Source organism: Schistocerca gregaria, chromosome 11 (genome assembly GCF_023897955.1).
Source record: "Schistocerca gregaria isolate iqSchGreg1 chromosome 11, iqSchGreg1.2, whole genome shotgun sequence".
In the NCBI taxonomy this organism is placed as follows: Eukaryota; Metazoa; Arthropoda; class Insecta; order Orthoptera; family Acrididae; genus Schistocerca; species Schistocerca gregaria.
The window spans coordinates 66657864-66670572 of record NC_064930.1 but is presented as its reverse complement, the minus strand read 5'-3'; the positions used below and the strand labels follow the sequence as shown (position 1 = coordinate 66670572).

General features: G+C 41.3%; 1 protein-coding gene across 4 annotated transcripts in view; it reads left to right on the top strand.

Annotated features, from left to right (window-relative positions):
* The window catches only part of LOC126295106 (coiled-coil domain-containing protein 50), a 156053-nt gene that overhangs the window by 129890 nt on the left and 13454 nt on the right, over positions 1-12709 (top strand). For all 4 annotated transcript variants that reach the window (XM_049987363.1, XM_049987362.1, XM_049987360.1 and 1 more), the window contains 3 exons: positions 3177-3310; positions 7196-7385; positions 7773-7907. In XM_049987363.1, the coding sequence (XP_049843320.1) occupies positions 3177-3310; positions 7196-7385; positions 7773-7907 (459 nt within the window). The remainder of the gene's footprint in view (positions 1-3176; positions 3311-7195; positions 7386-7772; positions 7908-12709) is intronic.

Genomic DNA, 12709 nt, shown 5'->3' with positions numbered 1-12709 from the left:
AAATTACTCTGCCGCTGAGAAGACGAGCGCAATGAACGATGTGCGCAAGGTACCGGCTGAAGCTCCTCTCGTCATTCCACACAACTTTTGAATAATATTAAGAGATTTTATCTTGGCAGCAGTATTTTTGTGATGTTCTCAATACAAAAGGGTGTTGTGAAGTATTGACACAAAAGTACTTCATGTCAGTGTGTTTCCGCTAAGAATTCCTGTAATTAACATAGAAATTGAATGTAGATTGAAATATTTTGATTCCCTCAGTTTCAAGATACATTGAATCAAAATATAAAATAGGCAAATAAAAGAAAATTTGACCTGTCCTCTGTTCACTGCTTTCCTCAAAGTGACAAGTTGTTTATAACTAGAAACACGAGCATTCTCATTTTGACTTTTTTTTTTTGAAACTGTAAACAAATCGTGTTCGTAATCAAGAATTGTTCCAGTATTTTGACATCGCAGAATAGTCTGTGTTAGAGGGTGAAAACTAAAGTTGAAGAAATTGTTTGTCCGTTTTCAGGCGGTAGGAGCACCAGATAAAGGTTATGTAGATGCAGGTAGATCAGCAGCTTTCTGGTTTCAACTATGAATGAATTCTCCAGAATTAAGTTTGTTTCTTATGTGACATTGCAAGTTTGTTGTTTCTCCTGTTTTTAATCTTACAAATCAAATGGAGCATTGTACCTCATTGATGCTGCACTTAGACTTGCAGACTAGGGATGGTGTGTTAGACTTGCAGACTAGGGATGGAGTGTTAGACTTGCAGACTAGGGATGGAGTGTTAGACTTGCAGACTAGGGATGGAGTGTTAGACTTGCAGACTAGGGATGGAGTGTTAGACTTGCAGACTAGGGATGGAGTGTTAGACTTGCAGACTAGGGATGGAGTGTTAGACTTGCAGACTAGGGATGGAGTGTTAGACTTGCAGACTAGGGATGGAGTGTTAGACTTGCAGACTAGGGATGGAGTGTTAGACTTGCAGACTAGGGATGGAGTGTTAGACTTGCAGACTAGGGATGGAGTGTTAGACTTGCAGACTAGGGATGGAGTGTTAGACTTGCAGACTAGGGATGGAGTGTTAGACTTGCAGACTAGGGATGGAGTGTTAGACTTGCAGACTAGGGATGGAGTGTTAGACTTGCAGACTAGGGATGGAGTGTTAGACTTGCAGACTAGGGATGGAGTGTTAGACTTGCAGACTAGGGATGGAGTGTTAGACTTGCAGACTAGGGATGGAGTGTTAGACTTGCAGACTAGGGATGGAGTGTTAGACTTGCAGACTAGGGATGGAGTGTTAGACTTGCAGACTAGGGATGGAGTGTTAGACTTGCAGACTAGGGATGGAGTGTTAGACTTGCAGACTAGGGATGGAGTGTTAGACTTGCAGACTAGGGATGGAGTGTTAGACTTGCAGACTAGGGATGGAGTGTTAGACTTGCAGACTAGGGATGGAGTGTTAGACTTGCAGACTAGGGATGGAGTGTTAGACTTGCAGACTAGGGATGGAGTGTTAGACTTGCAGACTAGGGATGGAGTGTTAGACTTGCAGACTAGGGATGGAGTGTTAGACTTGCAGACTAGGGATGGAGTGTTAGACTTGCAGACTAGGGATGGAGTGTTAGACTTGCAGACTAGGGATGGAGTGTTAGACTTGCAGACTAGGGATGGAGTGTTAGACTTGCAGACTAGGGATGGAGTGTTAGACTTGCAGACTAGGGATGGAGTGTTAGACTTGCAGACTAGGGATGGAGTGTTAGACTTGCAGACTAGGGATGGAGTGTTAGACTTGCAGACTAGGGATGGAGTGTTAGACTTGCAGACTAGGGATGGAGTGTTAGACTTGCAGACTAGGGATGGAGTGTTAGACTTGCAGACTAGGGATGGAGTGTTAGACTTGCAGACTAGGGATGGAGTGTTAGACTTGCAGACTAGGGATGGAGTGTTAGACTTGCAGACTAGGGATGGAGTGTTAGACTTGCAGACTAGGGATGGAGTGTTAGACTTGCAGACTAGGGATGGAGTGTTAGACTTGCAGACTAGGGATGGAGTGTTAGACTTGCAGACTAGGGATGGAGTGTTAGACTTGCAGACTAGGGATGGAGTGTTAGACTTGCAGACTAGGGATGGAGTGTTAGACTTGCAGACTAGGGATGGAGTGTTAGACTTGCAGACTAGGGATGGAGTGTTAGACTTGCAGACTAGGGATGGAGTGTTAGACTTGCAGACTAGGGATGGAGTGTTAGACTTGCAGACTAGGGATGGAGTGTTAGACTTGCAGACTAGGGATGGAGTGTTAGACTTGCAGACTAGGGATGGAGTGTTAGACTTGCAGACTAGGGATGGAGTGTTAGACTTGCAGACTAGGGATGGAGTGTTAGACTTGCAGACTAGGGATGGAGTGTTAGACTTGCAGACTAGGGATGGAGTGTTAGACTTGCAGACTAGGGATGGAGTGTTCCTGTAATAAAACCACCATATAGACCAAACGGGGGAAATTGTTAGACATTGCGTGTACGTGAGTACCACCTAATGAGCCATGCCACAGAACTGGTACACTGTCTCAGCAGTGCCGTACCAAGTATTATCACACGTGTTGGTTGCTCGCGTCCGTCGCCATTGTTATTAAAATGGCGCTCGTCGTTTTTTCCACTTTGTTACAATGCGGTATTTCAAAGCAGTGCAGATTTGATGAACAAAAGTTACTTGTTCTTTAAAGAGTTGTTTAAAAATGAAAAACTTCGGCACTATTGGTATGGCTAATTGATTTAAAATTCCTTACACGTTTATCAGTAAAAAATAAGACTGCTATAACTGAGACCAAACAAGTAACGAAAAATAAGTGTTCAGAATGAAAATACTGGTGTTGGTTTTAACTGGTTGGCTCTTCCCATTCCTAACACAATAGTAGTATTACAAAAATGCTACCCACTCAATCTCTTAAGTTGCTTGTGTAGCAAATAAGCTCTAATTTTTCTGTTCTCCTTTAAATTGTATCATGATAGATGTTAGTCGCACGTGTGCATGGTACGTAGTGATTTACGTTCTTCAGTCTTGCATGGTTCTCAGTGCCTCATTCATATTGTACAATTAGGTTATAAAATTTTTCTTGGCACTACTGCACCACAGTGAAGTGGTGGTTACCCGTTTGCACGTACAGCAGTGTGGTGTGTGTGCTTTAGGAGAGGGAGAAGCAGCGCCTGGGCCCGCCGCCCTCCCCCACACCGCCCTTGCAGCTGCTGCAGCCAGTTCTGGATCCGGACCCAAACTGTGTGGGCCTGCCACCCCCACCTGATGACCTCTCTGCCCGGATGAGGTGAGGCTGCTCTGTGTGGGGTGGGTTTTTAACGACTTCCATATTGCCAGATGCAAATGCAGCTTTTTCAATGTACCTGTTATTTATTAGACAAAGGTAACTTGATTCGCATTATTGGTTTCAGCACTTGGTTATCACCTTCAGATAAAACTAATTTGCCAGCAGTTTTGGCAAGGTACGTAACAGTTCCAGTTAGCAATCTCAATATCACAGTCAGATAAAATAAGTAGAAAAAAAATTCTATTAAGAAAGATTAGCTGGGATTGTTACGTGTAGATGAAGCTGTTAAAAAATTAATCACATCTGAATTTGGTAGTTGTGCTGAAACTGGTAATGCAGGTGTTGCAGTTTTTAAGCAAACTTGGATGTTTTTCATATTACATATGAAATATGTGGCTGTGTAATGTTTCTTTTCTTGGTTGGGGGTTCCATAGTGTAGTGTACTTTCGCAGTTGACTTCTGTACCTGAACCAAGATTTAAAGGAAAAGTTATTGCCAGTGACTATATGGTGGCCAGCGAAAAAATATTATTCATGGAATAGGTGACTTGGGGGTAGGGAGTGGGTGGCTGTGTTCACGTAAGGTTTATGTGCTCCAGGAAAACACAGAAATTTTTTTATCTGGGAGAAAATGGGAAAAACTCAGGATTTTTAGAATTCCAAGCATTTTTCATTTTTTAGTCTAAAGTTAAATTTTTATTGTGACTGGTAAGAACTAATAGTATAACAAAGAATTTTATTGTATCCTGCTACTACGGAATAATACTGCAGCAATAAAATGTAAACGAGAGAATAAACGAAAAGCAAAATGTGCCAAAGGCTTTAGGATGAAGACTGGACTACTTCGCGACAGCAAACTGCTTCAGAAATCACAGCTGTTTACATAAAGTTTGTTCTTAAGTAGTTGCCATCAGGCTTGTGTGCATGTGCAGTTGAGTTGCATATGAGCAATACCTTCTCCCATTTCAGTTTACTTAGTGTGGCTGCAGTAATAGCAACAAGCATTCGTGCTTCAAACAAAAAATTTTCTGGCACACCCAAGCTAGATATTTGCTCATATGCAGAGCAGTTGGGTCATAGTGACAGGGAGTGGTGGGGCATCGTGAAATTTGCTTTTCCTCTTGTACAATTCACACGTCAAATGAAAGGAAAATGGCTGAAATGTTAGTTTTCTGGTTTTTATTTCCAGGTTTGTGGCAGTCTAGCATTAATCGCCTTGCACAACAACAAAGTTATTTTTGTTGGTTTACCAAATTTGGCTTTTATTAATCTTCCCTCCAGATGCAGTCAATTTATAAGAAACAGTGCATTATTGCTCATATGCACCTCAACTGCACACTATTGGGTAGTTTAAACTGTTCAACATTTTCATCTTGTGGCTTGCATTTCATTATGTCATAAGGAATCAAACTTGAGACAATACAGTACTGGTACTCAAAGAAAATTTGCATCCCGAAAAGCGCACTGAGAAGCTAAATATCATGTGGGGGCCTACTTCGTTGTGAATTTAGACTTATGAATGTGTCCTTTAAGCTGACTTATTCGTTTTGGTATAGTTCACAAAAATGGGGTATCTTCTGTCATTTCTTTCGCGTCAAGAAAAAGATCACTCAATGCTAAACTGTATAAACATAGCAGTTTCTATATCATTGTCACTGCCCATGTGCAGTAACGCCTGTTTTATGCCGCTCTCTGGCAGCTGCTGAAACGAACCCACGTGTAAGAGGTCGTGGGAAAGTATTGTGAATGGTTGTTTGAAAAATGTTTGCATAGGAAATCTTCTTTTATGCTAGATGAACTGTTGTGTGTGAGAATGTTTGATAGAATCTGCAATGAATTTTTTAAATCAGAGCATTTGACTCTTATTTAAAACTTTTAACACTTTGAGGACCAGTCGCTTAAAATAATTTCGAGCCCAGAAAACCAGACATTGTCATACTTTAAAATTTAACTGGCTCGTCTGTAACATGTGAAAGCTTAGCTTTTCTTGTAGATAACATATGTACATTAATTTAAACCATTAACTATTCCTATTTGTGTGATCTTGCTACTTAATTGTTGTTGCTATTGGCTGACTAAAGTGCCCTGTAGTCTGAATATCTGCTTTCATTGGCCAGTGAGATCACAAGAAACAAGCTATGATTGGCTTACAAAAGCACGTTGTAATCTCATATCTCATATTTCAGTGCTTTAGAAACAAATGTACTGTGTTTGATGAAATTTCGTAATACGAAAATATGCAGTGTATCACAATACGAAAATAAGCGTAAGTGTTGCTGCACGTCAGAGACCTTTCCAAAACTCAGCCCTCCCACTCCCCTACACTGCTGAGTTTAGTTTCCTGAGTGTCAGGAAGTTCTTCATTGGTGTATAAAATCACCATTCAAAGGACTGATATTTTTACAGCTCTGAGGGAAAGTACACTGTCACTTATGGAAAAAGTGTATTTTCACCTTGGAAGAAGTTTATTTTCCTATGGGGAAAGTCAGCTGTCATTTGAGGTACATAATATGTAGTCTTAATATTGCCACTCAACCCAGTACTGAATAGTGAAACTTGTGTAAAGGACAGCACATCTTCAAATATAGTTGGAATGCCATAGCAGTGATGTTCATAAGTAGCGGAAGCAGACTCGTAGCGAGAGATTTTTCTAGTGCTGCATGGAATTGGGATAGGAAAAGTATAAAAAATACTAGGAATAAAGGAGACAATTCACAAATGGATGTATTGAGTGGTAGATAAGCACACCAAGAGCTTACATTATTTGGTAAAGTTGTCTCCTTTACTTTTAAATTTCTGCCTTTTATCAAGACAAAAGTACCAAAAATATACTGAAGTATCACATTTGCCTGAGAAAATTCAGAAAAGACCAGCAAATACATTTAGAAGGCAGTAAGTATTGTATTTCCTTTATCCTGTATGCTCTTCATTTCTCATGGCTTTGTGACAAACTATTTTTCTCCTTTATCTGGGTAGGCTGATTTCTGATCAGGCAGTTTGCATTTAAAAAAAACTGCTACAAAGAATCTGTTTTTATTTATGAGAATAATAGTGGTGTTCATAAAGTTCTTAAAACCCTAAATAAATGCTGTTTTTAGGTGTTAGGGTTGGTTAGCTAACCTGCTGCGTCTCATGATATCGAGACATGCAGAAAGATCCAAAACACAGCCAGCAGTTAAATTTGATAACATAAAATCCATTACTATCAACGTACTTCAGCACACTGGCTATTTGGTTCATAGTGCATGATCCCATTTGAAGGTTGCCTATGACTTCCAGGAGTAACAAAATATATATTAAATACTTTCTATAATTACTGAAAAAATTTAAATTGCTGCAATGTGCTGCTCATTAAGTCACAAACTGTGTTAAATGTTAAACATATTGAGACAACTATTAAATTTGAGAGGGGCAGAGAGAGAGAGAGAGAGAGAGAGAGAGAGAGAGAGAGAGAGAGAGAGAGGGGGGGGGGGGGGCTGTTTTATAGAAGCTAATCCGATTGCGACGTTGAATGTGACCTCTGCTAGAAATTTAGAAGTAAATAGTGCAGTTGGTGACAATGAAAAGAATTAAAATGCTAAGAAATGACAATCCGACAAGAAATTGTATGCACTTACAACAATTAGTTTTGTCACTGCCTGGCCAAGTCACCTTAAGAACAGACAAATATGGTTAAAAAGAGAAGCTGTTCAGAGAAAATTGTCAATCCACATTTTAAGTGTCCCAGGTTCCCATTAGTCATAGACATTGGTAATCACAGGCATTTTCTCATCAAAATTTCTCTCAGGCTTCATTGTGTTCTGAGCTTTCTGTTTCTCTGTTTGGAGGCTCTTGCTAGTACTCATTAAGTCACTCTTGCCATTAAAATGAATACTAACATTGACAGGGTTCTGAGGATCCAAGGTGCTGGCCGTGCAGAAAATCCTATGCCTCGTAGTCCCAAGGGTCTGCCCCGCAGCACTGAGAACTTAGCGGATGTCGATGCAATTGAAGATTATGTGGAGGATGAAGAACTGGGAGATACAGATGCTCTGGACGAGGAAGAGGCACGGAGGATACAAGAAGAGAAAGATGCTGTAAGTTCTTTATCCTGCTCTCTATTCTGCTTTGTAGTAAAAGGCTCTCACATGAGCTCAGAATTTTGAGAAAACAGTTTTGTCGCCCTGCGTGCTACTGATAAATGAACCCTTATTTGTTGTCACTTTCTTTCCGATCGTCGAAAACATACCTCGCCAGTGGCGGTATCTGTAATGTGCAGAGTGGCTGTGCGGAGTGACCGTGCGGAATCCCATGTGCGGGTGGCGGTGGACGGGTGCACTCTTGGTCACGCTTATTAAATGAATGTCGTGACTAGAGTGACACTCGTCAACCGACGCTTTGCTTTGCTGCAGATCGCAGGTAAAAGATTAGCCGTAATGAGCTAATGGTCATCAGTTTCTAATTTTGGCACGGTGGCATTGTAGGAGCTGGCGCGCATGCTGCAGGAGCGGGAAGCTGCCGAGGCGGACCCGAGGAGACACCTGTCGGATCTGGACCGCGATCGCTTGATGGCAATTGAAGCCCAGGACAGGGAGCTGGCACGCCTTCTGCAGGAGAGGGTGAGTGGCAACTGTCGTACATGTGTTTCTGGTACTTGCTCCACACCGTCTCTTTAATCTGTTACGACCTGATACTTTGTTCCTTGGCTATTCTCAGTTTCTTGAGTACTCGTAGGTTTGAAATTCTTGTACTAAGAAGAAAACTAGAAAATACATTTCTGTGGACCTTTCAGAAAAGTACTTCACAGTTCTGACAAACCATAATGGTATAGTCAGTGACAAAACCTTATTTCATGAGACTTACTGATGAAAATATTCTCATTGATACACAAAAACACCTTACATTATTACTTAAAATCCGTTTTTGTTCTGAAGAGAGTTTAAAAATGTTTGTCTCAGCTGGTTTCAAATTGAATTTCTTGAGATGCTGGAAAGTAAATAGAAATAGTTCGTTGGTTGATACACTACTTGGTATCATTCATAGTTTAGTCAATCAATTCTAGACTTAATTCTTCAGGAATAAGTATTATTTCAGAATCTCAATTTTCATCATCTAGTGTACCAATAATCGAGGGAAAATACTCTTAAAGTAACTCGGATATCTCGTGATCTTGAAACTTCCTTGCCAAGAACATAAAGTAATAGTCATTGCGGGACTTAAAAGTACGAAACTTCTGAAGCTGTAGACTTTCCAAAGTAAAGTATTTTGTCAAACTGTGACAAGGCCCCAGGAGAAGACAACATTCCATTACAACTACTGACTGCCTTGGGAGAGCCATCCCTGACAGAGACAGGCGAAATACCCTCAGAGTTAAAGAAGTATATAATAATTCCAATCCCAAAGAAAGCAGGTATTGACAGGTGTGAAAATTACCGAACTATCGATTTAATAACCCACAGTTGCAAAATACTAACCTGAATTCTTTACAGACGAATGGAAAAACTGGTAGAAACTGACCTGGGGAAGAGCAGTTTGGATTCTGCAGAAATGTGGAACACGTGAGGCAATCTGACCCTACAACTTATCTTAGAAAATAGATTAAGGATCGGCAAACCTACGTTTCTAGCATTTGTAGACTTAGAGTAAGCTTTTGACAATGTTGACTGGAATACTCTTTTAAATTTTGAAGGTGGCAGGGGTAAAATACAGGGAGTGAAAGGCTATTTACAATCTGTACAGAAAACTGATGGCAGTTCTAACAGTCGGGGGTATGAAAGGGAAGCAGTGGTTGGGAAGGTAGTGAGACAGGGTTGTAGCCTGTCCCCGATGCTATTCAATGTGTGTATTGAGCAACCAGTAAAGGAAACAAAAGTTGTGAGCAGGTATTAAAATCCATGGAGAAGAAATAAAAACTTCGAGGTTTGCCAATGACATTGTGAGACAACAAAGGACCTGGAAGAGAAGCTGAACGGTATGGACAGTGTGTTGAAAGGAGGATATAAGACGAACATCAACAAAAGCAAAATGAGGATAATGGAATGTAGTCAAATTAAATTGGGTGATGCTGCTGGAATTAGATTAGGAAATAACACTTAAAGTGTTAAAGGAGTTCTGCTATATGGGGAGCAAAATAACTGATGATGGTCGAAGTAGAGGATATAAAATGTAGACTGGCAATGGCAAGGAAAGCGTTTCTGAAAAAGAGAATTTTGTTAACATCGAGTATATATTTAAGTGTCACGAAGTCATTTCTGAAAGTATTTGTATTGAGTGTAGCCATGTATGGAAGTGAAACATGGGCGATAAATAGTTTAGACAAGAAAAGAAAAGCTTTCGAAATGTGGTGCTACAGAAGAATGCTTAAGATTAGATGGGTAGATCACATAACTAATGAGGTATTGAATGGAATTGGGGAGGAGTTTGTGGCATAACTTGATTACAAAAAGGGATCGGTTGGTAGGACATGTTCTGAGCCATGAAGGAATCACCAATTTAGTATTGGAGGGCAAAAATCGTAGAGGGAGACAAAGAGATGAACACACTAAACAGATTCAGAAGGATGTAGGCTGCGGTAGGTACTGGGAGATGAAGAAGCTTGCACACAGGATAGAGTAGCGTGGAGAGTTGCATCAAACCAGTCTCTGGACTGAAAACGACAATGTGAAAATGCTTTGCTGCGTGTGCTTGTTTTGACAATGCCATTACGGATTTATCACATTACAATATGGTGTAGCTTAGGCACCTTCACCTTATTTTATCTGTACATTCCCGGTTTGCATCAGTGTATTGTGGTAGGAAATACTTTGTTTTGAGAGAGAGAGAGAGAGAGAGAGAGAGAGAGAGACTGACTGCCCACTAGTTGTATTTTTTATATTGTAGATCTGAAGATGTCATTACTGACTGAAACTGGTAATTGTCGGAGGATTTTATATTGTGATCAAAGACTGAAATCAAAAACATAGGACAGTACCTGGATCACTGTATTCGTAACTGTCACAGCTTGTGAAGCCAATATTTCGTGGTTTGAAACAACTGTTAACACAAATATGTACCACTATATGGGGGCACTAAGTAAGACGTTGGCCACTAGTGTTTCAGAATTCGTTCGTCAACCCAAGAATATCTGTTCTAACACTGGAAGTAAAGCATCTTAAGGCAACTTTTGTGAACTGTCATGCTCCCACGGAGAAGAGTGACTGTGAAGTGAAAGAAGAGTTCTATGCACAGCTAGAGGCAGTGATGGACGCTATACCAAATGGACACCTGAGGATCCTCCTTGGTGATACGAATGCCAAGGTTGGGAAAGAACAGATATTCCAAGACACAACAGCTAGGCACAGTCTACACGACCTAAGCAATGACAATGGAGCTAGGTTCATCAGCTTCGCTACATCAGGGTTGTTCATCTCCAGCACAAACTTCCAGTGGAAAAACATACGTAAAGGAACCTGGGTATCACCAGATGGGAGAACTGTAAATCAAATAGACCATGTTCTGTTGATGTCAGAGCCAAGAGATTGATGTTAAACGTTAAGACAGTGCGGGGTGCCGAAGGTGGAGTGATCATTTCCTGGTCAGAGGCCATTTATACACACAGTGTAAAGGAAGAACGGGGCCTAAGTTAGAGTGGAAAGGTAGCATGTGGAGAAACTGAAAGATGAGGCAACGAAGACCAGATACCAGTTGCAACTTAGTTACTGCTTTGAAGTGCTCAGTGAAGTGGACGCGAATCAGGACCTCGAACTAATGTGGGGAAACATCCAGAGCTCAGTTAGGATACAGCAAAGGAAACTCATGGGAAACCCAGTGGGCAAGATGATCTGGTTCGGAAAGGAATGTACAGATGCCCTGGAAAGGAGAAAGGAAGCCAGGAACAAATGGCTGAAGGGGACAAATCTGGCACAGGCCGAAGCAAAATTTGAGGAGATGTCTGAAAGACTACACAAGAAATTCTGAGAAGAGCAAAGAGGAAATACATAAGGAGTATCATCACTGAAGCAGAAACAGACTTCAGAGGACAAAAGACGAGGGAAATGTTTGAGGGTGAAGTAGCTCTGCAAAGGTCACCAAGCCAAGCAGAAATTTGTCAAAGATTGCCATGATAAGATCCTGACGAACGATAGGGACATAGCTGAGAGATGAAGAGTACTTCCGACAGCTGCTAAATTGTGATGAACCTCAACTGCAGTTTGATTTCCAGTACCCAATTACAGCCAATGCAGACTATCCCCCACCTACCCTGGATGAGATAAAAACCAGAATCAGACACCTTAAACAGAATAAGAGTCCAGGTGAAGATGGAATACAGGCTGGAGGAGAGAAACTCGCAGAAAAAATACACGGACTGATACAGGCAATATGGACCAAAGAACAACTTCCCGGAGAATGGAAAACAGCTCTGATTTGTCCAATACATAAGAAGGGTGACAAACTGAAATGTGACAACTATTGAGGGATCACCCTGCTTAACGTCTGCTATAAGATCCTGTCCAGTTGCCTCATACATAAATTTCAGCCAGTGTCAGAATCTGTGATTGGGGAGTACCGGGGAGGTTTCCGGCCAGGACGGTCAACAGTAAATCACATCTTCAGTCTCCGGCGGCTCACTGTGAAACTGGGTGAATATGGTAAAGATTTGTATATTTTATTCGTTGATTTTAAGAAGGCGTAAGATTGCATACATCGCAAGAGCCTGCTCAGCTCTTTAAGGGAGTTTGGCATAGCAGAGAAACTCATCAATCTGATAATGATATGTCTGAATGAAACACACGAAAAGGTGAAGATGGGAAATCGTGTAACTGAGGAATTTGAAATTGTGACAGGACTCGGGCAAGAATATGGGTTGTCCCCTACCCTGTTCAACTTTGTCCTCTAGAGACCTTCCACGAGAACGAAGGGATTGAAATCGAAGGAAAGAGACTGGCATACTTAGCCTATGCAGACGACATCTGTTGACTCTCTAGGTCGGAAGAGGAGTTGGAGCAAATGACCAAAGCACTAAAGGAGGCTGCCAGCAAATTTGGGCTAAACATAAACAAGAGCCAAGACAGAGTACCTCGTTATGATGCGTGGATATTTGTCAGACTGCTGATCAACTACAATCACTGCAGGTTGGGGACCATTCCTACAAGTGTGTGCAGGAATTCAAATACCTAGGGGCACTTTTGACTGAGAACTCGTCATGTGAAGCAGAGATAAATGCCAGAATACAAGCAGGAAACTGATCTTACCACAGCCTAGCACAACTGCTTCGGTCCAAATCTCTCTCCAGACAGTTCAAGATTCGACTGTACAAAACCCTGATCCAGCCTGTTGTTTTATATGGCTGTGAGATGTGGAGTATCTGGAAACATGACTTCCATAAGCTCCTTGTTTTTGATAGGAAAGTGCTTCGGAAGATCTTTGGTCCGGTTCTGGATGC